The sequence below is a fragment of the Tilletiopsis washingtonensis genome, assembly GCF_003144115.1.
Source record: "Tilletiopsis washingtonensis strain MCA 4186 unplaced genomic scaffold FA09scaffold_1, whole genome shotgun sequence".
NCBI lineage: Eukaryota > Fungi > Basidiomycota > Exobasidiomycetes > Entylomatales > Tilletiopsis > Tilletiopsis washingtonensis.
This window is the reverse complement of record NW_020311998.1, coordinates 591,454-613,287: the sequence shown is the minus strand read 5'-3', so window position 1 is coordinate 613,287 and position 21,834 is coordinate 591,454. Positions and strand designations below refer to the sequence as shown.

Genomic DNA, 21,834 nt, shown 5'->3' with positions numbered 1-21,834 from the left:
CCTCTTGTTCTCGTTTCGGTCCGCCACCAGCGCTGCGTACTTCTCCTTGTCGTGGCCGCGCGTGATCGCACTGCATACACAGTGCGCCTGCAGTGTGCCAGACTGGCACCCATGCTGCTGTCCTGCCGCTGCGTGCGTCCTGGCGCTAGTTCAACCTCAGCGCCTATAGCCCTCGATGCCGAGCGCCGAGCCCTAATTCATGCAGGCTTGCGCGACCACGCGTGCGTTGGTCTTCTTTGTCTGGAGTCGAGGTCGGACCGCGAGTCTTTGTGGACGCACGAGCCGACTTTGTTCCCGATCCGGCGCACAACGTCTCTCTACATGCCTCACCGCACGAGGAGACATACCTCGCCGAGTCTTTAAAGCTCGACAGCCGCCGTCAGCAGAAATCTTTCGCCGCCCGAACCCTTTCCTCCGCTCCCTGACATCCACCCAGACCCCTTCTCGTCCTCCTCGTCAAGCACACTCTTTGCCGACATGACATCCGCAGTCAATGCGGCGTACATCTTCTTCAGCCTCCTCTCCGTGATCCTCGTTCTCATCACCACGCCATGGCATTGGCGTGTAAGGAACACGGGCACACTGCTGGTGAGCTCAATGCTTTGCGGAGCCAGAGGCCGCACGCAACGTCGAAAGCTACTTACCAATACCCATGTCCACAGATCGTGAGCAGCTACGATGGAGTTGACCGCTGCTACATGCTCACGCTTTCGACAGATCTTCTGGCTCTCCCTTGGCAACGCGTCCATGGGTATCAATGCCGCGCTTTTCGCGAACACAAGTGAAGATATTGCTCCAGTGTGGTGCGACATTTGTCAGTCGTTCTGCTTCGGTCGTTGACCGTTGTCACGATATTGTTGACTCTGACTCGTTGCTCCTTTCAGCCGCAACGATTGGGTACATTTACGCTCCCGGCTTCACCGCTGGGCAACTTTGCCTTCTGCGTCGGCTCGAGTCCATCGCTTGTGAGTCTTCACCGCACTTTGGGACACGCTAAGCCTTGACTTGACCTGACCTTGACGAAATGAACGCAGCCACTCGCCACGTGAACTACTCAGACGTTCGCCGCCGCCGCGACTTGATCGTCGACCTTCTCCTTGGCATCGGTCTTCCGTTGCTCCTCATTCCCATGCACTTCGTGGTCCAAGGTCATCGAATGAGTACGTCGATGACTCACGCTGTTTGGCCACGCACTCGCTGATGAATGTTTGCAGACATCGTCCAAGAGTACGGCTGCACATCGCCGGTCTACTACAGCGTTGCTTCCATCTTCCTCTACCAGATCTGGCAGATCGTTCTGAGCTTGGCTTGCGCTGTGTACGCCTGTGAGTGTGCCAGGCGGACTTCTGCTGTCGCTTCGTTACTGACACGCGCGAAGTCCTCACCCTGCGATGGTTCGTTATCCGGAGAAAGCAGTTCACCGCTGTGCTGCAGTCTAGCGGCAGCGGCCTCAACAAGGTGAATGCTAGATGGGTCGTGGAGCGCCGCGACTGGAGCTGAGCTGTGCCATTGCAGAACAAGTACGTTCGTCTGATGGCGCTGGCTGTCTCGGAACTGTTCTTCGCCTTCCCAATTTGCCTCTACGTCTTCGTCTCTGCGATCATCCACAATCCTCTCATGCCGTACACAAGCTGGAGCGACGTGCACGAGGACTTCAACACGACGCTCAGTTTCCAGCTGTCCGACCTGACGTACGACCAGCGCGTCCTGGTGGAGCTCGGCCGATGGTTGGCCATTATTGCAGCTTTCACCTTCTTCGGATTCTTCGGCCTGACCAAGGAGGTGAGCTCTGGACCCGAAGCCTCTCAAGATATGATCCTCATATCTTGTACAGTCTCGTGCATCTTATGCCTCCTGGTACGACTCAATCTTGCGGACCATGCGCCTCCGCCGCGGACCTCGTCCTCCGAAGGCGGGTCAGATCACCTCTCGGTCAGTCCGCCGTACAAGGCAGCATACGCGTCGAGCTCACTCGTTTCACGCAGACGCACCGAGCCATCCTCCGCTTTGTCGCACATGCAGTCGCTCTCGCGCGACCCGCAGACGCCACGCAGCTTCGGCGGAGACGAAGAGAAGAGCTGGGGCCCCACGCCAAAGGATGGCTCGTCGTTCGGCATGACAGAGTACACTGTCAGCTCGCCCGGCTCTGCAGTCTCGTTCGGGCCCCTTGACCAGACGCGCACATTTGGATCGATCCACCCCATGCAGAGCGTCGCCGGGAACGACGCTTCTCCCAATGGAGAGGTGACTTTCGAGGAGCGCTACGGCCCGCTTTCCACAGTGCATGTTACCACGGAGCGCATCGTGGTGTCGTGATGGTCGACCATGTTCTTTCCTCTGCCTTCGACCTCCTCTTGCCGTCCCAACGCTGTCACCGCCCGCTTTTGTACCACGTTCTCTGCTTCAATCTGAAAGAGAAAATACCCGCGAGACCAAAGTATCGTTCTACCTCAACCCTCGTTCTGCCTCAGTACGCTTACTGAGACGTCGCGCCAGCACGGCGTACGCACCTGGCGCCTGCTGCCCTTCACGCACGCCTGGCCGCGCCACCGCTGCAAGTTCGTGCGCCTCTCGCACGCCGCACAACGCTACCTGCTCGAGCTGTCGCGCCTCTCGCGCAGCGCACGCCGGGCCGCCATGGCGGCGGTGGAGCGCCGCATCGCGCGCGCCAAGCTGCTCCACTCGACGGTCTGACGCGCTGGGCCGCGTCACGCCGGGCCGCTGGCGGCTGGCGGCCGTCGTCTCTCTCGCTCTCTCGCTCGACCTCTCGCTGCGTAGCTCGGAATGCATCTCTGGATAGGTCGTGCGAGGGCAGCAGTGTGTGAGATGTGATGCGAGATTGGGAGGGCGAGGCCAACAGCCGTCGCTGTCGTGGTGTGAAGCGAGCGTGGCGCGCCCGCCGCGCGGCGCAGCAAGCTCCGTCTCGGCGCGGCGCCGCGCGGCCGTCTGGGGCATCGCGACGCGCGCTGAACGCTGCGACCCACCACCACTCCACATCGCACCTGCGACGCATCTCTTCGTGCAGCGCACCTCGCCCTCCGCACACATGCCGCGCAAGACGCGCGCCGCGGTCGCTGCCGCCAAGGAGGAGCCCGAGGCTGCTGCGCCGGCCGAGGCGAAGCCCAAGGCGCGCAAGGGCCGCAAGAGCGCCGCTGCGGCCGAGGAAGCCGAGGCAGCGCCGGCAGCAGCGAAGCAGGATGTGAAGGCGACTGCTGCGGCTGCTGAGGAGTCGCCTGTCGTCGAAGAGCCGCCTGCTGCTGCGAAGCCAAAGAAGGGCAAGGGCCGCAAGAGCGCTGCAGCTGAGGCAGCGCCGGCAGCAGCAGAGGCGGATGCGAAGCCGACTGCTGCTGCTGCTGAGGCAGCGCCAGCCGCTGCTGAGGAGGCGCCGGCTGCGGCTGAGCCGGCAGAGGACGTCGCCAGCGCCAACTCTGGCGCGCAAGCAGAGAGCTCAGCGAGCGCAGTCGCGGCGGACGAGGAGCAGGACGAAGCTCCGGCTGCGCAGGCCGAGTCGTCTGCGGCGGGTGCCAGCGCTGAGCCGAGCGAGAAGCTCTCGATGGCGGAGCGCATGGCCAAGATGAAGGAGCTGCGCAAGAAGATGGTGAGAGGCAGAGCGCTACACGCCTGTGCACCAGCTGACCTCGTCCTAGAACGACTCGACGCACGCCAACCGCCGCGCCGTCGCCGCCGAGGTCGGGCGGGCGCGTAGCAGCGCCCGCAAGGATGCGAGCAACTCGCGCAAGCTGCAAAAGGCCGCAGAGACGCTCGACGAGCGCGACATGCTCGAGCGTGGCGAGGACCCGGAGCGCGCGCGCAACTGGGGCTACTCGATCGAGCAGAATGAGAAGTGGGAGGACAAGCTGGCGGCGACAGATGTGCGGAGAGACAAGGGCGACATTGGTGAGTGAGAAAGCAGAGGGAGCGCGTGGAGGGACGGCATGGAGGCGGCGTGCGTTTCAGGCTTGTGGCAGGCTTGTGAAGGCAGTCGGCTCGCAGTGGCAGCCGAAGAGCGGCGAAGAGCTAGACCCTGTCGCATCAGCCTGAGCCGCTCGCGCCACAACACTGACGCTCTCGCAGACCCAAACTCGGCGGCCGAGCGCGCATACCGCCGCAAGGTGCAAGGGCTCAAGCCCGACTTGGCATCGTACAGCGCCTCGCGGTCAGGCAGCAGCAGCTCGAGCAGCAGCATGGCGCTGGTGCGGAGCAACGCTGGCACGTCGAGCCAGATCGTGCGGCGAGCGGACCTGGACGTCAACGACGGCAAGCTCAGCTACGGCGGCCACAAGCCGGACGAGGCGGCCGTCGATCGCGTCATTTCCAACCTGAATCTCGAGTGCGTGTTCTTGCCGTTGCCGCAGCTGCCTCCTCTGACGCCTCTCTACAGGGCATCGCTGCGCGGCAAGCGCTCGCGCAAGCGCGACGAGGATCCCGACGCCGAGGTCAACTACATCAACGACCGGAACAAGCACTTCAACGCGAAGGTCAAGCGCGTGAGTAGCCGCCCGCACGTCTTTCAGTCAGCCCTCTCACGCATGCTCGCAGTTCTACGACGACTCGACGCGCGAGATCCGCGAGAATCTCGAGAGAGGCACAGCGTGAGTGGCCCGCTTCGATGCTGCACCGCACCCGCTGACGCCTCGCACGCAGTCTGTAATCTCGTCTCCCACCCTCTCTCTGTCAATGCATCGTACATTAGACGTGTCGTAGCGGAGACGGGCGGGGAATACAGGGGCAGCACACGTCTAGTCTGGTGGTCAGGGCTGAATGTCTAGTCGGCGACGGTGGTGAGCGCATCGATGTAGCGCGCCGCCATCTCGCCCACGAGGCCCGGGCCAATGCTCGTCTGGCCCAGGCCGTACAGCTGCGCCATGGCGCCCGGCTGTGCCGCACGTGTGCGCGCCTCCTTGACCGAGGCCTTGAGGTCGGAGATGAAGTCGTCGACGACCGGGATGGTGAGGCGCGTGCAGGCGATGTGAATCGCCGGCGGCTCGGTGGCGAGGCCGTTCAAGTGCCATCTGTGACGGCGTCAGCGCAGCACAGCACTTCTCGCCGCACACCACCCACCCCTTCTTGCTCATGTGGTCGCCCACCTCGTAGATGTTGACCTTGCCCGCGCTCGCAAAGGCCACGACGCTGACGAGCGGCTTGCCGAGCACCATGAGCTGCGGAATCTCGTTGCGGATCGCCGACTCGATCTGCCGCGCCGCACCGACGATGCCGGCGCACGACTGCGTGTAGCCGTCGTCGCCCATCGTCATGAGCGCTGCCCATGTGCCCGCAATGAGTGCGCCAGGCCGCGAGCCGGCGATGGAGGGCGAGGCGTAGACGCCGCCTGTGTTGCATGTCAGCTGCAGTGGCGCTACACTTGGCCAGCCCTGCTCACCGGTCCAGTCGGGCTGCACGTAGTACTGGAAGCGTCGCAGCTCCTTGCTGCGGTACATGATGACCGACGAGCCCTGAGATCTGTGTCAGCGCAAGCGCCGTGCAGAAGTAGCGCGGGGCATGCTCACCTTCGGGGCGAAGCCGTACTTGTGCGTGTCGCAGCTGATGCTCGTCACGCCGTCCACGCGGAAGTCAAACGGCTCGCTCGGCTGGCCGGCGCGCTCCAGGAACGGCACGAGGAAGCTGCCGAGGCAGCAGTCGACGTGGCAGAGGATGCCTGCGCGCTTGGCCAGTGCCGCCAGGCCCGGAATGTCGTCGATGATGCCCTCGCCGAAGCTCGGCGCCGAGCCGACGAGCAGCACCGTGTTGCCATTCATGGCGCGGCGCACCTGCTCGAGACGGATCTTGCGCGACACGCGGTCCACCTCCACCTCGATCAGCTTGACGCCAAAGTAGTCTGCCGCCTTGTGGAACGCCGCGTGTGCCGAGCGCGAGCAGATCAGCTCGGGCCGCTTGATGCGCCGTGCGTTGCCCCAGTCGCGCGCCGCCTTGCACGCCATCAGAATCGACTCGGTGCCGCCCGACGTCGTCGTGCCGGCTGCGGTCGGAGGCGCATTGTACATGCGCAGCACCATCGAGATGACCTCAGACTCCATGCGGCGCACGCCCGGGAACACGTCTGGGTGCAGCTGCAAAGACAATGTCAGGACACGTTGGCATGCGCCTCACAGGTCGCCCCTTCGCAGCGCATCGCGCGCCACTCACCGGGTTCGTGAGGATGAAGCGGCCGATGGCCTGCGTGATGACCTCGCTCATCTCGTCGCCGCCGTGATACACGGCACCGCTAATGCGGCCGCTGCGCCACACCTGCTCGCCGTCCTCCTCGGCGCCCTTGCCCGTCTCGAGGCGCTGCAGCTCCTGCAGTGCGCCGATGACCCAGTCGCGGTCCTTGCCGTGCTGCGGCAGCGCGTGGTTCGTCTCGGACACGCGCAGGCCCGGCGGCGGGCGCACGACGAGCTTGGCCTCGATGCCCGCCTGCGCCGCGTCGAGCTCCGTCTTGACCTTGCGCTTGAGCGCGGGGATGCGCAGCATGAGCGCAATGACGGCGCGCGAGAGGGTGAGGTAGAGGCGGTAGATGGACGGCGTGACGCCGTACGCGCGCACATGGCGCCAGGCGCGCAGCAGGTGCGAGTGGACAAAGTAGACGAAGACGACGTGGCGCAGCGTGTTGATGCTGAGGCCCTGCGACAGCACGGCGGCGAGGAGCGAGCTGCGCTGCGCGAGCGAGGCGGGCGCGTACGAGCCCGAGGGCCGGGTCTTGGGAATGGCGGCGCCCGTCGACATGGTGGATGATGGGTGCCGAGAGGGTAGGGTGTGCCGTCGCCTGCCTCTTGTACCTCGGGCGGATGCGAGGCTGTGCTGGGTGCGGTGGAGAGAAAGACGGAGCCGGATGCTGACAGGCGAGGGCAGGCGAGGTGGAGAGGCGCGGGGCCGGAGCGCGCGCGGAGGTGGCCCCAGCTCCGGCGGAGGTGGGCGCTGTGCTCCCACGCGCTGCATCACGTGGCTGAGCCGGTGACGCGCCGTGCCTGCTGCGCAGCGCCTGCCTGTGCCTTGCCGTGCAACACCCGCGGCGCAGCGAGAAACAAAGCGCGGCGCGGCCCGCTCCCTGAGACGCGCGCCGTCTGCGCAGCGCCATCTCAGCTCCCGACGTCCATCCCCCGGCAGCAGCATGTCGCGCACGCCCTCCGTCACGCCGTCGGGCACGCCGGCACGCCAGTCGCGCGCCAGCTCCGTCTCCTCCGTCGGCGCCGGCGACCCGCTGGCGCCCGACTTCCGCCCCGCCAACTACCTCGTGCCGCAGCTGCGCAGCCTGCTCCTCGAGCACAACATCAAGGTGCCCTCGTCGGCGCGCAAGCCCGCGCTCATCGAGGCGTACGAGGAGCACATCCGCCCGCGCGCCGCACAGCTGCGCCAGGCGCGCGACGCCGCCGGCGGCGACAGCAGCTTCGACAGCCGCGACAGCCCGTCGTACGGCAAGGCCAGCGGCCGCAGGGAGGAGGGCTCCACCACGCCGGTGAGTAGGCACAAGGTCGGGTGCTGCGGCGCCTCTCTGACGCCTTATGCAGTCCATTCGCCGCCCCTCTGCCCTCTCTGCGCGGTCTCCTGCCCGCTCCGTGTCGTTCTCCATTCCCGATGGCACCGAGTCGGAGGAGGATTCTGACGCCACGGGCTCAGACGAGCTCGAGGAGGAGCGCGATGACGTGTCCGTCTCGCAGAAGAGCTTCAACCTGAAGAGCCCGAGTCCTGAGGTGCCGAAGCGCCGCGGCAGACAAGTGAGTCGCGCGTGACACCCGCATTTCAGCAAACCACTTACCCTGCACTGCAGTCAATGCCGGGACCCAGCCGCACCTCTGCTACGTCTGCAGCCAAGGCGCCCGCTGCCAAGCCGCGCGGCTCGACTGGTGGCCTGCCAAAGTCTGCTACCACATCGCGCATCGCACCGAGCACCAGCTCGCGGCTGCGCGACTGGGCGCCGACAATCAAGCAGGAGGCCGGGTCGGAGGCCTCTGAGCTCGACCACGACCCCCGCTACCGCATCCTTGCGACGCAGCTGGCGCCGCCGCCGAGTCCTGCCGGCGCGCCCCGGCGCGTGCCAAAGAGCTCGACCAAGGTGAAGCGCAGCGAGAGCGAGGAACTCAGCATTCCAGTCCCGGGTTTGGGCTTGATGCACCACGTGCGCCGAGGTGCACTCGCAGCGGCCGCAGGCTTCGTCGCGCTCTGGTGGCTGTGGTTCGTGCACGACTCGTACGCGCTGGGCTACTGCGACACGGGCACTCGCACCAACGCCATCATGGCAGCCAGAGCGCAGAGCCATGCTCCAAACGTGCCGCTGCTGAGCGACGGCTCGCCAAACGTCTTCAACGAGGGCGAGCCAGACGTGCAGCTGCTGCCCAACTTCATGCACCCGGCATGTGCCAAGTGCCCGCCGCACGCACACTGCTTCTCCGGCAAGCTCTCGCACTGCACCACCAGCGACTACGTGCTCTCGCACCCGCTCGTCTCGTACCTGCCGCTCTCGTCGGTCTACCTGCCGCTGCGCACCACGCGCGCACACTGCGCGCCCGACACGGGCAAGGCGAGGCTGGCCAGCCAAGTCGGCTCGCAGGCAAATGCGGCGCTGCGTCAGTGGCGCGGCGAAGTCATGTGCGGCGACCACGCGCCGCACACTGCCGTCAAGGGCCGCACTGGCGCTGGTCTTCCCGCCGCCGTGCCTGCAACCGATGTGCGCTTCGCCCTGCCCGAGTCGCGGCTGCGCGCAGACCTTGAGCGCCGCATTCGCACTTCGGCGGCCCTGCCGCGCCACGCCGACGACGCCTACCTCTCGAGCCTCTGGCTGCAAGCGATGGCGCCGTACGAGGACAGCGGAGCCGTGCTGCGCATTCCTGCAGGCAAGGGCGACGCCGTGACGCTGCTAGGCTCTGCAGCGGCTAGCACCGAGGATCTCTTGCTGGCGCGCAGTGCCAGCATCAGCCTTGGCTGCCAGGCCAAGCTCGCGGCACACGGCGCGTGGAAGGCCATTCGCTTCTGGCTCTCTATCCTCGGCCTCATCCTCACGGCCGCGGCGTACGTGCGCTGGCGTCTGCGCCAGGCGCTTGCCGAGAAGGCAAAGGTCCGCGAGCTTGTCGGCGCGGCGCTCGAGCGTCTGCAGGAGCAGGTGAGTTACGTATCGCGCGGCTCAACGGAATCTCGCTGACAACAGCCCGCAGGAGTACGCCAACGCCGTCGACCCCGTGGTCACGCCCGACCCTTTCCTGCCCACCGCGCAGCTTCGCGACCACGTCCTGCAAGCCGAGCACTCGCCCGCAGCGCGTCAGCGGCTGTGGGAGAAGGTCTCCAAGGTCGTCGAGGGCAACGCCAATGTGCGCACACGGCAGGCCAAGAGCCGCGGCGAGTGGCTGCACGTGTGGGAGTGGGTCGGCGTCGCTGCTGGCGGCAGTCTTTCGCGCCGCCAGAGCTTTGCGGACCTCAGTCGTCTGCAGCAGAGCGAGTATCAGAGCACGCCGAGCAAGCTCTCTCACGCACGCAGCCTCGCGGATCTGCAGGGCGGCGACTCCAGCGCTCTCCTCGACTCGCCGGCGACGCAGGCGCAGGACTCGCCCGTCGGACACAAGAGCGAGCCGTGAGCGGCGAAGCGCAGGAGGCAAGAACGGCAGCGGGCGTGGCTCAAGCGGGTTGCAATATCATCATCAGATACCAGCCGCGGCCGCGTGTCAAGAAGTGCGTGGCGGGCGTGCAAGCGGGGCAGTAGAACAACAGGTGTGGCCAAGAGTGTGACAATGGGAAGGGGCAAGAGGGCAAGGCGGTCGAGAAAGACGGAGCAGCGGGTAGGAAGAAGGATGCAAGCAGATGAGCCCATGATGAGGCCGTCCAGTCCTTGCGCGATGCGAATGGGCGAGAGGGCAGAGTAAAAGGAGCATGGCTGCTCAGCCGTGCCGTGGACGCTTGCGAGCGCCAGCCGAGCTCGCCTCGCTGGCGGCCACGCTGTGCGAACGAGTGGAGCGCGCCATGGATGCCTCCTCCTCGGCGTCGCTGTTGCGCTCCTCCCTGGTGATGTCGAGCAGGCCACCGTTGGAGGCGTCGCCGCCGAGACCCGGCGACGGCGAGACATGCTCCTCGTCGCTCAGGTCCAGCGGGTCGTCGTCGCGTGCTCGTCGCTTGTTGCCTGCAGCAGCCGACGGCCGCAGCGCCGGGCGGCGCGGTGCCTCCGCACCCGGCTCGAGCTCCTCGAACTCGCCGCCGCTGAGCTCGGCGTCGTCGATGAGGTCGTCTGCCGGAGCAGGAGCCTTCTTGCGCGACGATGCCGGCTTGGTAGCCGCGGCCTTCTTGCGCAGATCCTGGCTCTTTGCGGCGAGGTTGACGAGCCGCTTTTCGTACGAGCGCTGCGGCTCCCAGGCCTTGGCGGACGGCGGCACCTCGATCTCGGCGTCCTTGAGCGCCTGGTCCATGGCCGATTTGCTGCACGAGACGAGGTCAGCAGCCATTGAGCAAGCATGTGCGAGCGTCACTCACATCTTGACAGCGTCACGGCCGGTCGCCGCAGGCAGCAGCAGGGCGAGGCCCTTCCAAAACGCGATCGCACGCGTCTTACTGGCCTGGTTGCCAGCGCGCTCGGCAGCCGTGAGCCGCTTGATGACGTGCACGCAGCCGTTGTTGTGCAAGCGGACAAGAGCGGCGGCCGGGATGGCACGCAGCACAGTCAGATGGGCGCCGCGCACCAGAAGCGCGCTGCTGAGTGCCCGCGCGAGGCCCACAAAGCACTCCCCGCCCTGAGTTGTCGGGTCCTGCTCCCACAGCTCCGCCGACTGAAGGGATGCGTGAGCTACAGAGAGGCTGGCAAGATGCTGCAATGCTCACCTGCTTGAGCGCATCGAGGATGACGTTGCAGGCCATGTCGGGCCGGCCGGCGTACACGCCCTCCTCGCGCAGCGTCTCGACGAGCACCTTGGAGCACGAGTCAAAGATGTGGCCCAGCCGCCCGTGGTATGCCAGCACACCCGCCGCGTGCTTGACGTCGAACGTGCCGAGGCGGATCGCGGCGATGAAGTGCGACAGCGTCTGGCAGAGCTGCTGCTGCCGCTGCAGGAACTCCTGAGTCGGCCGAGCCGGCGTCTTGTCTGCGGCTGCGGCAGTCGCAGGCGCCGCCTTCTTGCCCTTCTTGCCCTTCTTTGGCGCAGGCGCGGGCGAATTGCCGTCGTCATCCTCGTCCTGCTCCTCCTCGGCGTCGCTAAGCTCGCTCTCAGCGTCAGCTGGTGCATCTGAAGGAAATGACGCACGCAGCTCCTCGGCGTAACGCTCCAGCTCGGCTTGGATGAAGCCGGCACAGCGGTGCTGGACCTCGACGGGACACTCGAGGCGCATGGCAGCCGGCAGCTTGGGCCGTCCAGCGGCAGCCGCGTCCGCGCCACCGTTCTGCTGCGCAGCCGCTTCGGCGGCATCGGAGGCGGCAGCCATGTTGCCGTGCATGATGTACACGTCGAGCGTGTGGCGGAAGGCCTCCTGCTGCACGCCCGATGCCGTGTTGCCGTGCGAGCCCGCGACGAAGCTGTTCATGAGGTCAAGCAGCGTGTCGCGCTTGTCAACGAGCGCCTCGACGAGCGCATTCTTCTGCGCATGATCCTGAGTCTGGACGACGGCGTGCGTCTTCCACATGATGTAGAGCGAGAGAACGCCGAGCGAGTTCTCGATGAGCTGATGCACGCATGTCAGCCAAGAAAGGCAGTCGGTCTTCGCATCACTCACCTGAGACTCATCCGGGTAGCCGAGACGGCCGCGCGACGCCAGGCCCAGCACGATGTTCCAGGCGCTTGTCTGCGAGCCCTTCTCATCGTCCTCGATGGCGGCGCTCATGTCCGTCGCGCGAGCGAGGTGCCGCATGCGCCGCGTGCACGCCATCAGCAGGTGGATCTCGTTCTCGTCGAACGCAGCGGCCTCGACGTCACGGCCCTGCACTGGCTCGCGCAGCGCTGCGGTCAGGTTCTCGTGCAGCGCCGTGAGCTTGGTGGCGTTGACGTTGGCGAGTGTGTCGGTCTGGACGAGCCGCGAGATGGCAGCCACGGCATTGGCCAGCAGCGCCGGCTCGACGTGGCGCAGGAACTGGTCCGAGATCTCGTCCCACAGCGCCTCGTACGCCGTGCTCTGCTGCGCCTCGAGGTACAGCTCGAGGTTCATGTAGCGCGGCACCAGCAGCACATCGGCGATGCGTGGCGCGTCCGTGCGGTACTTGGAGAAGAGCTTGGGCAGCGCCGGTATGAGGTCGCGTGTCATGGAGGCGAGCGACTTGACCGGGTCGTCCTCAGCCGCCTCGTCCTCGTCGGAGAGCGGGCCGTGGGCAGGACGGTCAGGCCGTGGGCCAGCGTTGGCAGCCTGTGCCTTCGTCTTGCTGAGCACGGCGACGAGAGCCTCCACCAGCACAGCCTCCTCTTCCGGCTCGAGGCGGTAGACCTGGTTCGTGAGCTGCACACCAGTGACCGCGGTGTCGGCGCTGCTGTTGGAGCTGGAGCCGGCTGCCGACGCAGCTGCGCTCTTGCCCTTCTTGCCCTTTGCGCGCCCTGGCGCTGCTGAAGCGCCTGCTCCAGAGTGGTCGTACAGCAGCAGCTCGATGAGCGGGCGCCACTGCTGCGCGCCCTCGACTGCGTCCCAGAGAGCGTTGACTGCCAGGCCAACGCGGCCCTCCTCCAGGCCGCCGAGCGACCACGAGAGCTCGTCGGCCTGCTCCTTGGCGCGCGAGGACTCTGCCGCGTCGCCGTTCTCGTCGCCCGCCGGCTTGTCGAGCCGTGCGGCGAAGCGCACAAGCAGCTCGGCGAAGCACTTGAGGCGCAGCTTGGCGAGCTCCGTCTCGTACGCCTCGAGAGCCTGCGTCTGCTTGCTCGACGGCTCCTCGCCAAGCTGCTCCTTCTGCTCATCAACGAGCGCCTCGAGCATGCCGGTCACGAAGCCTGCCACTGCGACGCGCACGCGCGGCTCAACGTCGTAGATGTGCGCGGCCAGCGAGTCGCGCTGCTCGTCCTCGAGCAGGCCGCGCTTGTCGATCTGCACAAGCACGCCAATCGTCGCGATGCGCACGCTCAGGTCGACGTCGCCGACGGCCATCTCGACGAGGCGCTGCTTGAACATGTCGGTGAAGTGGCGCACGCTGCTCGGGATGGTGCTGCCGCGCCCGTACAAGCCGCCAAGGCCCTTGATCGCGGCGCCGCGCACGTCAGGGTGCTGCAGAGGGAGTCAGCGTGTGCTCATGCTCAGACTCCGCGTCCGACTCACTGCGTCGGAGAGCACCCAGCCGAGGTAGCGGAAGAAGGACGCCTGCATGAACTGCTCCGGCTGTGCCTTCATCCAGCCGCTCAGCTCGTTGATGCAGTCGGTACGGATGTTCGGGTCCGAGTCGCGGTAGCGATGGACGAAGACGCTGCGCCAGGACCAGTCAGCCCCCGCTGCTGATGAGGATACCGCGGCTTGCTCACGTGCTGATGAGCTCCTCGATGGCGCCGTCAATGCGCTTTTTCGCGGCAGTCACCTCCTTGACCTTGAACTCCAGCTCCTTCAGGCGCGCCTTGTCGGCGCGCGCCTTCTTGCGCTCCGCGTCGCGGCTCTTCGTGGCGCTCGCCAGCTCCTTCTTCAGCTCGCCGCCGACCTGCGCCAGAGCACCGATCGTCCAGAGCGCGATGGCGGTGGCGGTGTGGCGGAAGGCACGCAGTGCCGAGGAGCTCATGGCGGAGATCCAGGCGATGAACGTCTCGATCAGTGCCTCGTCATAAAGCGCATCTGCCTCCGCTGCCGACGTGAAGATGCGCTCGAGCAGCTCTGCCAGCGACTTGCGGAACTTCTTGTAGGACGCAGCCTTGGAGATGAGCGGGTAGGACGGCACGAGTTCCTGCGACGCGTGAAGGTCAGCGATCACCGCGCGAAGAGCCGAGCAGCTGCGCGTACCTTCTTGAACTCCTCCTGCACCTCCTCGAGGTTGTCGACGATCGCGTCGAGGTCCTGCGCCACGTCCTCGTCGACCGTGCTGTTGCACCCGCATGACTGACATGCGGCGTGAGCTCTCGGCGTGACAGTGGCAGCTGCGAAAGGACTCACCCGGATGAAGAACGTCACAAGCTCAGACAGCGCCTTGCCGGGCGTCTCCTGGTACGCCACCACCCAGTCTTCGGCAGTGGACTGCAGCGCGGTGTTGGGGTCCTTGACCGAGTCTGCACGGCCGCGCTCAGCCGTGACCCTGCTGCCCTCGACGCGCACAAGCACTCACTGAAAAGCGTGTTGTCATCATTGATGGACAGCTCCTCCTTGCTCCCCGTCGTGCGCTTCGGCGCGGCCCGCTTGCCCGCCGTGCCGCCCTTTCGCCCAGTGGCGGCCTTCGCTGCAGGTGCGGCACTGCTACCAGCTGCTGCTGCTCGCGGCGCCTTCTTGGCGGCCGGTGCCTTCTTCTTCGGCGCCGCCTTTGGCTTGCGCGGCGCGCCGGCAGCCTTCTTCTTCTTGGCGCCGGGCGCCTCAAAGTCGCCCGTCTCGTCCATGTCGACCTCGGTGTGGTCGTCGTCGTCGGACGAGTTGGGGTCGTCCGACTCGGCGTCGTCGCTGCCGCTGGCGCTGCCGTCTTCGTCGGGCGCGTCACTCAGATCGCTGCCTGAGTCGTTCGCAGCAGCAGCAACGGCGGCCTTGCGTGCCTTCTTCGTGGCACGCGGCTGGGTATCTGCAGGGGCAACGCGTCAGGGAGCTGCTGCGGATCGCCCGAGCGAGGCGCCTCACGTTGCGCGGCGGCCACGGCCGACTGGCGCTTCGGGCGGACTGCAGACGGCATGGTGCGCTGCGTGCCGGCGAGCGGCGATGCGATGTGTGGGAGCGGGTGACTGCGAGGCGGCGATGGTGGTGGAGGTGGGAGGCAGATGTCAGCCGGGCACAGCGCCTGTCTGTGTTGGGCGGCGCTCGACGCGCCTATGAACGCGTCCGAGCGCTGTGCCTTGACGCGTTGCAGGCGCGCGTGGGAGCCCTGGCCTTGCTGACGTCAGCCGGGGTGCGCGAGCGTGGGAGCGAGAGGCCGGACAGCCGCTGCCGCCGGCACGAGCAACACGCCGCCGGGCCGGCATCAGCTCGACCCACCGAACCACCACAATGGCAAGCTCGTCGGAGAACTACTTCGAGGCGTGGAAGAAAGGCACGGCGCCGGCACCGCGCGCCCTGACCGCCAAGGAGAAGAAGGCGCAGGAGGAGGCCGCGCTGGCCAAGGAGCCGCGTGTGAGCGACGCAGCGAGTCGCCGCTTCTCCACTCCACGCTGACCTCGTGTGCAACAGCTCAATGTGCGGCTCGACCAGCCGGGCGGCGCCTCGTATGCGCCGGACATTCTCGGCCCGCACAACAGCCAGCGTCGTCTCTTTGTGCCGTACAGCGAGGACGGCAGCGGCCAGCAGATGTACGACTTCCGCCGCGACATCGCTGAGCGCAGCCAGGCCAGCGGCTCGGGTTCGGCCCTGCCAGACGTGGCCTCACTGACTGTCGAGGACACGTCGGCGAGCGCAGCGCAGCAGTATGCCAACTCCATCGACCTGACGCCGCAGCCGCCGTCGATTGCGCAGCAATTCGCTCCGCTGCGAGCGCCGGCGCCCTTGCTCATGCCGGGCGAAGGCGAGGATGACGGCGCCTCCATCAACACCTCTGCTACGAAGACTTCGATCCAGACGACCGCAACCGCAAGGCAACTTGCAGCAGGCATGACATCGACGGGTCTGGCGCCCCGCGTCGTGCAGAAGAACATGGCCATTGCGCCGACGGTCATCCCTGCCTCGCGGACAGGCGGCGCTGCGAGCACGACTCGCACGTCGAACCGCAAGCTCGATGCGCCCACGGAAGCCGAGCTGCAGCGCGGCACGACTGAGTTCGAGGAGCGTAGCGGCGCAGGCCGTGCACCTGCGCTCGTCAAGACCGATGCCGGCGCCACGCGAAGGCCAGGCGTGGCGGACGAGTTCATCGCTGATCCGCGCCCTTGGAGACCACTGCGGCTCGTACGCCGCATCGATCCATCTCAGATGCTGGTGTTGTGTGCCGGTCTCGAGCTGTCCACTGCAGATGCCGCGTCGCTGACAGCCGCCCGAGCGCGAGCAGACGGCTTCGGACAAGAAGAGGACACGCAGGCGCTGTTGTCGTCTTTTGCAGATGCTGAAGGCAGCGATGTGCGCTGTGGCCTCGGCGCCTTCTTCGTGCCTTGTCCACCGGCCGGCGAGGGCGACAAGCGCGTCGAGCTCAATCTCAGCCGACGGCTAGAGCGTGCGGCCCACGAGCAGACGTCGAGTGGCATCCGCGCCGCTCTGCGTGCAGTCGTCGCGGGCCTCGAGTACTGCCGATGGGAAGAAGAGGGCTACCAGGGCATTGTCGTCGGCACGAGCGAGCACTGGATCGTCTCTGGCATCACGAACGAGTGAGCCTGCGTTTGACGAACTGCCTTGCCTGCGAAAGCTGATCGTGTTCGCACAGCATCTGGCTCTGGCGCAAGAACGGCTGGATGCTTACGACCGAAGGTCCACAGGGGCCGCCGGGCAACTTGGTGCCGAATCGCGACCTTTGGGAGCTGCTCGACTTTGTCGTGCGCGGCTACGAGAAGATCGAGTGCGTGACGAGAATCGCAGCAATGTCCGCTTGTATGCTGAATGCTCTCGTGCAGCTGCTCAGTGCGCTTCTGGCTTCTGCCGCGCAGCGAGACACGGCCAGCAAAGGAGCTTGCACAGGAGGGCGCAGTGAGTGGTGCTTCAGCGCAGAAATGGGGCACTGCTGACCGACGCCCATCACAGCTCAAGAGCAACCAGCAGCCCGGCCTCGTCAAGTGGCGCAAGAAGAAGCTCGGCCGCAACGCGTAGGCCGGCAATTCACATCATTCGCGCAGGTCAGCGCTTGTCTCAGACGTGTTTCGCCTCAGCGCTGCATTGCAGATTGGCACCACGAGGCAGCGTGCGTCCTTGCCGAGGTGGTGCAAGCGAGGCGAGGCAAGAGAGTGGCGGATAGAGATGGGGAGGGTAGCGCTTGGTTCAAGCACAGCAGCGGGCGTGTACAGCCTGCCGGGCAGCGAGCGCCTCGCGTGACGCGCAAAGAGAGCTACCGTCTCAGAGCGAAAGCAGGCCGCAAGGCATGAGATGCCAGGCGATGCGAAAGCGCCCTGTGAGCGACCTGCTGGCCTAGCACGAGCGGGCATGCTCTGTCAGACATGCTGTCTTGGCAAGCAGCGCGTCACGCCGGCGTGCCGTTCAAATGCGCTTGATCCGCGCGCTCTGCCGTGCAGCACAACACGGCGAGGCATCGAGTGTGCCGTGTCCGGCGCACAGGCTCTTGACGATCCGCAACAAGCGAAGAATGACTGAAGCGAGGCGGCTAGAAGGTCGTGAAGCTCGCCTTGGACAGGCCGCTAGCCTGCGAGAGGGCCGCCGAGTAGTCGCTGCGTGCATCGTCATCGTCGCGGTCCGCCGTCGAGGCCTGACTCTTGTATCCCGCCAGGCTCGCGAGGTCGCTTGAGCCGCCCGTGCTGCTCAGGCTAAGACGACGACGCAGCCGATCGCTCTGGCTGTACGTGATGCTAGGCGGCGCCATGAGACTGCCCGCCGTGCTCTCGTTGTCGACATCCTGACTCATGATGCTGCTTGCGTAGCTTGGAGCTCCGCCGGCAGCGCCCGAGCCGTTGAGACGCGAGCTGCCGCTCACGCTGCTGCTTGCGGACGCAAAGGGCGGCAGGTGGGCGGAAGGGTAGGGCGCCTGTGTGCCGAGGCTCGCGATGCTCTGCGCGTCGCTCGGGATGTACGAGACGTGGTCGTGGCGGTAGAACGGCACGTCGGAAGCGGCACCAGCAGCTGCGTGTCCATTGCTGCTGCTCTTGTGTCCGTTGAGTCCGGCGCCCGCCACGCCGTCGGCGTCGAGGTGGTGCCGCGCGGTGAGGTCGCCGGGCTTCTGCAGCGGCCGGCGCGGCTTGCTGAACTGGATCATCGACGGCTGCAAGTTCGAGAGGGCGCCTTCGACAAGTGTTGCCTTCTCCTTGTAGTGCACGAGCAGGTAGTGCCAGAGCGGATGCTTGCTCAGCACCTTGGGGTTGCCGAGGATGACGAGACCGTAGCGGGCACGCGTGAGGGCCACGTTGAGACGACGCGGATCGCTCAAGAAGCCGATGCCCTGATGCTCGTTCGAGCGCACGCACGAGAGGATGATGTAGTCCTTCTCGCGGCCCTGGAACGCATCGACGGACGCCACTTCGACTTCCTTGTAGAACTCCTTGCGCAGCTTGCCGTGGTACTGCATGTGGTTGACGATGTAACTACGCTGTCCCTCGTATGGCGTCACGACGCCGATCTGCGAGGGCGTGACGCCGGCCTTGAAGAAGGCCGTGATGATCTTCTCGACGTTGGACGCCTCGGTGCGGTTGAGGAACGAGGTGCCGCTGCTCGAGATCTCCTCCTGGCCCAGGTTCTGGTAGAAGAACATGGGCAGCGTCGGTACGGGCCAGGGAAAGTCGACGTGCTTGCGCAGACGCTCGGGCGCCGTAACACCGTTCTGCAGCGTGCCCTCGTAGAACATGTTGGAGGGAAAGTCGGCGAGGCAGGGGTGCATGCGGTACTGCACCTCGAGGCGGATCGGCCGGTTGCCCAGCACGATGAGGCGCTCGAAGAGGCTCTGCGCCAGACCGGCGCGCGCGGCCTTCTTGTTCATGATCACAGGCCCAAGCTGCAGGTGGTCGCCGACGAAGACGACCTGCTTGCAGCCGAGCACCAGCGGGATCATGCACTCGGGCTCGGCGGCCTGCGTGGCCTCGTCGATGAGCACGGTGCGGAACTTGAGCTTGCCGAGACGCGGGTCGCCTGTGCCCACGCAGGTGCAGCAGATGACGTCTGCGGTGTTGAGGATCTCCTTCTCGCACGCGCGCGTCAGTGCCTTGTACTTGCGCTCGTCGCTCGAGCTCAGCTCGCCCTGCTCCGTCTTGAGCTGGATGAGCTTCTGCAGCTCGACGTGCGTGTCGTTGTTCGCCACCTGCTCGTGCAGCGTGAGGAAGCTGATGTGGCTCTCGAGCGCCTCGCGACTCTTGGCGGTCAGGCGCACGACCTTGAGGCCCGTGGCATGGATCTTCTCCGTCAGCTGGTCGACTGCGACGTTGGAGGGCGCGCAGACGAGCACGGGGCCCGGGTTCATCTTGCTGAGCTGGTACACAATCGTTGCACTCGTGACCGTCTTGCCGGTGCCCGGAGGGCCCTGGATAAGGCTGAGCGGCTTCTGCAGCACGGACTTGACGGCGCCGACCTGGCTGTGGTTGAGCTCAGGCAGGCCGGGCGCACTGAAGCGCTTCGGCATGGCCGTGCGCAGCGTCACGGGCTCCACCTCGTGGCCGAGCAGCTTGTGGTAGATGAAGCCACTGACGCTCTGCTCGTCGACGGCAAACGTCTTCATCGCAGACTGCATGCGGTCGAACGACGTGCTCTTCCACACGAAGTCGACGCTGAAATTATGCGTGCACCAGTCGGGCACGCCGTCTGAGCGACGCAGCTCGATCGCCACCTCGTCGGATACGTCTGTGAAATGTCAGTGTGGTGATGCGGGACGTGCCGCGAGTGGCCACTCACTGTTCGGCACCTTGAGCACGTGTCCCAGTCCCTCCCAGTGCGGCGCCAGCTCGCCCGTGTACTTGATTTTGAGCTCGTCGCCCACCGCCAGGCGCACCTCTCCGCTCTCGAGGCGCGGCAGGTTCATCCAGGCGATCTTCTTGGTGTTCAGGCCCTGGTCCCAGCGCACGACGAGGTCGTTCTGCGTCTGGCTCTCCTTGAGCTTGCGATCGTAGTCTGCCTCGATCTTGACGAGCGGGCCGAAAATGTTTTGGTACTGGTACGCGTCGTCGTAGCGCAGCAGCACACTCGGCGGCTCCTCGTCCACGCCTGGCCGGTCGACGTCTTCGAGGGTCGCACGCTCGTTCTCCTTCCACAGCTCCTCGAGGCGGTTCATCTGCCGGAAGGAGATGGGCCGCGCTCGCGCCTGCTCGGCCTCGGAGGGGATCTTGACGAGCCAGGTCAGGAAGGAGCGGTCGTCGATGAGCGGCGCCCACTGTGACGTGTCCCAGATGATGTCCTTGGACGTCGGCATCGCCGCGCACGGTTGCCTGTAGGTGCAGGTGTGAGCCCAGCTCGTCGCTGCAAGGGCTACAAGGCCGCGCTCCACCCCTCAGTCCGCTCAGCGTCCCTGTGCCGGCCCTGTTCATCGCATCCATGTCGCCTGCCGCCTTTGCCCCTAGTCCGTGCAGCCTTCGCTCCCTTCCTATAAGCCTCCAAACAGTCGCGTCTTCCCCATGTAGCGCACCACCTCACCGTCCGCTTTTGCCTTGCACTCACCGACAAAGCAGCACCACAACCGTCTCGCTCTTGGCCGGGATGAAACCCAGCAGGAAGACATTCTTGGCGCCGCAATTGTAGCACTCTGGCGTCGTCTCGCCGAGCAGCGACTCTGCGTGCAGCGAGACCTCCTTGTGCTTGGCGCGCACCAGATGCGTGACGATGTGCGAGGAGGAGGTGAGGCCGCGGGAGTTGCAGAACCTGCGCGGAAGCGTCAGTGGGCTGTTTGCGCGGCAGCGGCGGCGAGATGGGCCGAGCGAGGCGCTCGCGGAAGCCAAGCCGCTCTCCCCTCCTCCTTCACTGCGGCAAGCAGTACTCACCACTTGTTGCAGACCAGGCATCGCACCACGCAGCTCGTGTTGTGAATGCCGCAATAAGCACACGCATGCTCCGGCAGATTCTCCTCTTCCTCCTCTGCCTCATCCAGGAGCAGCGCCGCATCTCCTCCTCGTGCGTGATGGTGATGCGCATGCGACTGGTCCAGCGTCGTGTCGCTCAGCGACAGGTTGCCGAGCTGCGAGAGGTCGAGATCGAGATCCATGGGCGGTGCATCGCGAGCACCGCTGCCGCCGCGCGAGCCGGTGGGCGTGCCGCTGCGCTGAGAGAGGGAGGAGAGCGAGTAGTCGGATGCAGCGGGCGCGCCGTACTCGGACGAGACGTCGAGCGAGGCAAAGTGATCCTCAAAGTCGCCGCTCCCGCCATGGCTGCCCGACATGCTGGGCAGAACGCTGCGGGAGGTGCGAGAGTGGTGACAAGGGGGCTGAGCTAGACGGGGTGACTAGCCCAGGAGCGTGTGGAGCAGAAGGAAGGTGGCGCGAGCGCCGCAGCTGCGCGCAGAGCTTCCAGCTGCAGCTGCTGCACCGCCGCGCCGCACCGCGGCTCCGGCTTGCCGCTCGGCCGTGAAGCCGCCGCCGCGTCTTTTTTGCCGCCTCGCCTCCCTCCTCCTTCTCGGGCCTCTGCTTTGCTGGCTGCCGACGCATGACCAAGTGTATTCACACAACTCAGGCAAAAAGAGGAACATATGACGGGTATGGAATTCAAGCGAGGTGACAGGATATGGAGCGGGAGCGTGACTGCGGCGCGTAGGAGCTGCGTCAGTTGCATGTCCAGCTGCGCGCATCGCCCTCTCGCCGCCCTTCGATGGCCTCTGCCGCCTCTCGATGGCCTCGACCTCGACATTCTCGACGGCAGATATCTCTCAGAATCACAGTACGTTAAGATGGGTGTCTGCATGCTCCACCTGCATCCGAAGACGCAGATGGAAGCTAAGCAAGCGCTTGAAAATTGGCTTCATCGTCGAGGAATCCCGCGCGGCCTCCCCCCCCCCCCCTCCTGTCCCTCTTCCCGACCGGCACCTCGAGGCATCGAGCAGCGACTCACCGTGGGGTAACGAAGAAGGAGGTGATGAGGAGCGTGGAGGAGAGACTGGAGATGCACAGAGCGTCAGTCAGCGTCAGAACACATCAAGAAGGCGAAACGCGTCTGGCTGAGAATCAGCAATGTGGGTTGTAATCACATGGGGCTCACTCCTCGTAAAACGAGCGTAGCTCCATATTGGTA

General features: G+C 65.7%; 7 protein-coding genes across 7 annotated transcripts; 4 read left to right on the top strand and 3 right to left on the bottom strand.

Annotated features, from left to right (window-relative positions):
- The first annotated feature begins 6 nt into the window (after nt 1-6).
- On the top strand, nt 7-2,425 carry FA09DRAFT_327221 (STE3-domain-containing protein). The gene is made up of 9 exons (XM_025741320.1): nt 7-588; nt 718-814; nt 885-965; nt 1,035-1,160; nt 1,215-1,325; nt 1,379-1,458; nt 1,516-1,782; nt 1,835-1,932; nt 1,986-2,425. Exons 1-9 carry the CDS (start codon nt 478-480, stop codon nt 2,314-2,316), a joined length of 1,302 nt encoding a protein of 433 aa, XP_025601549.1. The 5' UTR covers nt 7-477; the 3' UTR covers nt 2,317-2,425.
- A 559-nt stretch (nt 2,426-2,984) lies between these two features.
- FA09DRAFT_327219 (SYF2-domain-containing protein) lies at nt 2,985-4,742 on the top strand. Its single transcript, XM_025741319.1, has 6 exons — nt 2,985-3,598; nt 3,648-3,897; nt 4,075-4,330; nt 4,382-4,487; nt 4,540-4,592; nt 4,645-4,742. The coding sequence occupies exons 1-6, from the start codon at nt 3,047-3,049 to the stop codon at nt 4,649-4,651; spliced, it is 1,224 nt and encodes a 407-aa protein (XP_025601548.1). The 5' UTR covers nt 2,985-3,046; the 3' UTR covers nt 4,652-4,742.
- Nucleotides 4,665-6,842, bottom strand: FA09DRAFT_303426 (putative sphingosine-1-phosphate lyase). Its single transcript, XM_025740442.1, has 5 exons — nt 6,145-6,842; nt 5,508-6,068; nt 5,381-5,453; nt 5,062-5,329; nt 4,665-5,012 (listed from the first exon to the last, which is right to left on the bottom strand). The coding sequence occupies exons 1-5, from the start codon at nt 6,721-6,723 to the stop codon at nt 4,766-4,768; spliced, it is 1,728 nt and encodes a 575-aa protein (XP_025601547.1). The 5' UTR covers nt 6,724-6,842; the 3' UTR covers nt 4,665-4,765.
- Nucleotides 6,843-7,074: 232 nt separating this feature from the next.
- Nucleotides 7,075-9,757, top strand: FA09DRAFT_327218 (hypothetical protein). The gene is made up of 4 exons (XM_025741318.1): nt 7,075-7,453; nt 7,506-7,712; nt 7,766-9,094; nt 9,147-9,757. Exons 1-4 carry the CDS (start codon nt 7,109-7,111, stop codon nt 9,561-9,563), a joined length of 2,298 nt encoding a protein of 765 aa, XP_025601546.1. The 5' UTR covers nt 7,075-7,108; the 3' UTR covers nt 9,564-9,757.
- On the bottom strand, nt 9,612-14,835 carry FA09DRAFT_327217 (hypothetical protein). Its single transcript, XM_025741317.1, has 10 exons — nt 14,680-14,835; nt 14,183-14,623; nt 14,014-14,126; nt 13,864-13,959; nt 13,398-13,807; nt 13,198-13,342; nt 11,680-13,146; nt 10,795-11,628; nt 10,450-10,742; nt 9,612-10,395 (listed from the first exon to the last, which is right to left on the bottom strand). Exons 1-10 carry the CDS (start codon nt 14,729-14,731, stop codon nt 9,864-9,866), a joined length of 4,383 nt encoding a protein of 1,460 aa, XP_025601545.1. The 5' UTR covers nt 14,732-14,835; the 3' UTR covers nt 9,612-9,863.
- Nucleotides 14,836-15,036: 201 nt separating this feature from the next.
- On the top strand, nt 15,037-17,198 carry FA09DRAFT_327215 (hypothetical protein). The gene is made up of 5 exons (XM_025741316.1): nt 15,037-15,165; nt 15,223-16,343; nt 16,400-16,531; nt 16,587-16,659; nt 16,714-17,198. Exons 1-5 carry the CDS (start codon nt 15,043-15,045, stop codon nt 16,777-16,779), a joined length of 1,515 nt encoding a protein of 504 aa, XP_025601544.1. The 5' UTR covers nt 15,037-15,042; the 3' UTR covers nt 16,780-17,198.
- A 1-nt stretch (nt 17,199) lies between these two features.
- Nucleotides 17,200-20,758, bottom strand: FA09DRAFT_8273 (P-loop containing nucleoside triphosphate hydrolase protein). The gene is made up of 5 exons (XM_025745856.1): nt 20,595-20,758; nt 20,275-20,475; nt 19,516-19,942; nt 18,986-19,464; nt 17,200-18,562 (listed from the first exon to the last, which is right to left on the bottom strand). Exons 1-5 carry the CDS (start codon nt 20,613-20,615, stop codon nt 17,288-17,290), a joined length of 2,403 nt encoding a protein of 800 aa, XP_025601543.1. The 5' UTR covers nt 20,616-20,758; the 3' UTR covers nt 17,200-17,287.
- Nucleotides 20,759-21,834: the final 1,076 nt, after the last annotated feature.

Excerpts from the sequence above, each read along its gene's own strand:
- FA09DRAFT_327221 (XM_025741320.1), top strand. The coding sequence starts at position 478 with ATGACATCCGCAGTCAATGCGGCGTACATCTTCTTCAGCCTCCTCTCC. Across the intron at positions 589-717 it reads GGAACACGGGCACACTGCTG|ATCTTCTGGCTCTCCCTTGG; the intron begins GTGAGCTCAATG and ends CGCTTTCGACAG. Across the intron at positions 815-884 it reads TCCAGTGTGGTGCGACATTT|CCGCAACGATTGGGTACATT; the intron begins GTCAGTCGTTCT and ends TGCTCCTTTCAG.
- FA09DRAFT_8273 (XM_025745856.1), bottom strand. The coding sequence starts at position 20,615 with ATGCCTGGTCTGCAACAAGTG. Across the intron at positions 19,943-20,274 it reads GTTGTGGTGCTGCTTTGTCG|ATCCCCTCCGAGGCCGAGCA; the intron begins GTGAGTGCAAGG and ends TGGCTCGTCAAG. Across the intron at positions 19,465-19,515 it reads CGTGCTCAAGGTGCCGAACA|ACGTATCCGACGAGGTGGCG; the intron begins GTGAGTGGCCAC and ends GACATTTCACAG.
- FA09DRAFT_327219 (XM_025741319.1), top strand. The coding sequence starts at position 3,047 with ATGCCGCGCAAGACGCGCGCCGCGGTCGCTGCCGCCAAGGAGGAGCCC. Across the intron at positions 3,898-4,074 it reads GAGAGACAAGGGCGACATTG|ACCCAAACTCGGCGGCCGAG; the intron begins GTGAGTGAGAAA and ends ACGCTCTCGCAG. Across the intron at positions 4,331-4,381 it reads ATTTCCAACCTGAATCTCGA|GGCATCGCTGCGCGGCAAGC; the intron begins GTGCGTGTTCTT and ends GCCTCTCTACAG.
- FA09DRAFT_303426 (XM_025740442.1), bottom strand. The coding sequence starts at position 6,723 with ATGTCGACGGGCGCCGCCATTCCCAAGACCCGGCCCTCGGGCTCGTAC. Across the intron at positions 6,069-6,144 it reads GCTTCATCCTCACGAACCCG|CTGCACCCAGACGTGTTCCC; the intron begins GTGAGTGGCGCG and ends TTGTCTTTGCAG. Across the intron at positions 5,013-5,061 it reads GACCACATGAGCAAGAAGGG|ATGGCACTTGAACGGCCTCG; the intron begins GTGGGTGGTGTG and ends ACGCCGTCACAG.
- FA09DRAFT_327217 (XM_025741317.1), bottom strand. The coding sequence starts at position 14,731 with ATGCCGTCTGCAGTCCGCCCGAAGCGCCAGTCGGCCGTGGCCGCCGCG. Across the intron at positions 14,127-14,182 it reads TGATGACAACACGCTTTTCA|ACTCGGTCAAGGACCCCAAC; the intron begins GTGAGTGCTTGT and ends GCGGCCGTGCAG. Across the intron at positions 13,808-13,863 it reads TGCAGGAGGAGTTCAAGAAG|GAACTCGTGCCGTCCTACCC; the intron begins GTACGCGCAGCT and ends CACGCGTCGCAG.
- FA09DRAFT_327215 (XM_025741316.1), top strand. The coding sequence starts at position 15,043 with ATGGCAAGCTCGTCGGAGAACTACTTCGAGGCGTGGAAGAAAGGCACG. Across the intron at positions 15,166-15,222 it reads CGCTGGCCAAGGAGCCGCGT|CTCAATGTGCGGCTCGACCA; the intron begins GTGAGCGACGCA and ends CGTGTGCAACAG. Across the intron at positions 16,344-16,399 it reads GTCTCTGGCATCACGAACGA|CATCTGGCTCTGGCGCAAGA; the intron begins GTGAGCCTGCGT and ends GTGTTCGCACAG.
- FA09DRAFT_327218 (XM_025741318.1), top strand. The coding sequence starts at position 7,109 with ATGTCGCGCACGCCCTCCGTCACGCCGTCGGGCACGCCGGCACGCCAG. Across the intron at positions 7,713-7,765 it reads CGAAGCGCCGCGGCAGACAA|TCAATGCCGGGACCCAGCCG; the intron begins GTGAGTCGCGCG and ends CCTGCACTGCAG. Across the intron at positions 9,095-9,146 it reads TCGAGCGTCTGCAGGAGCAG|GAGTACGCCAACGCCGTCGA; the intron begins GTGAGTTACGTA and ends AACAGCCCGCAG.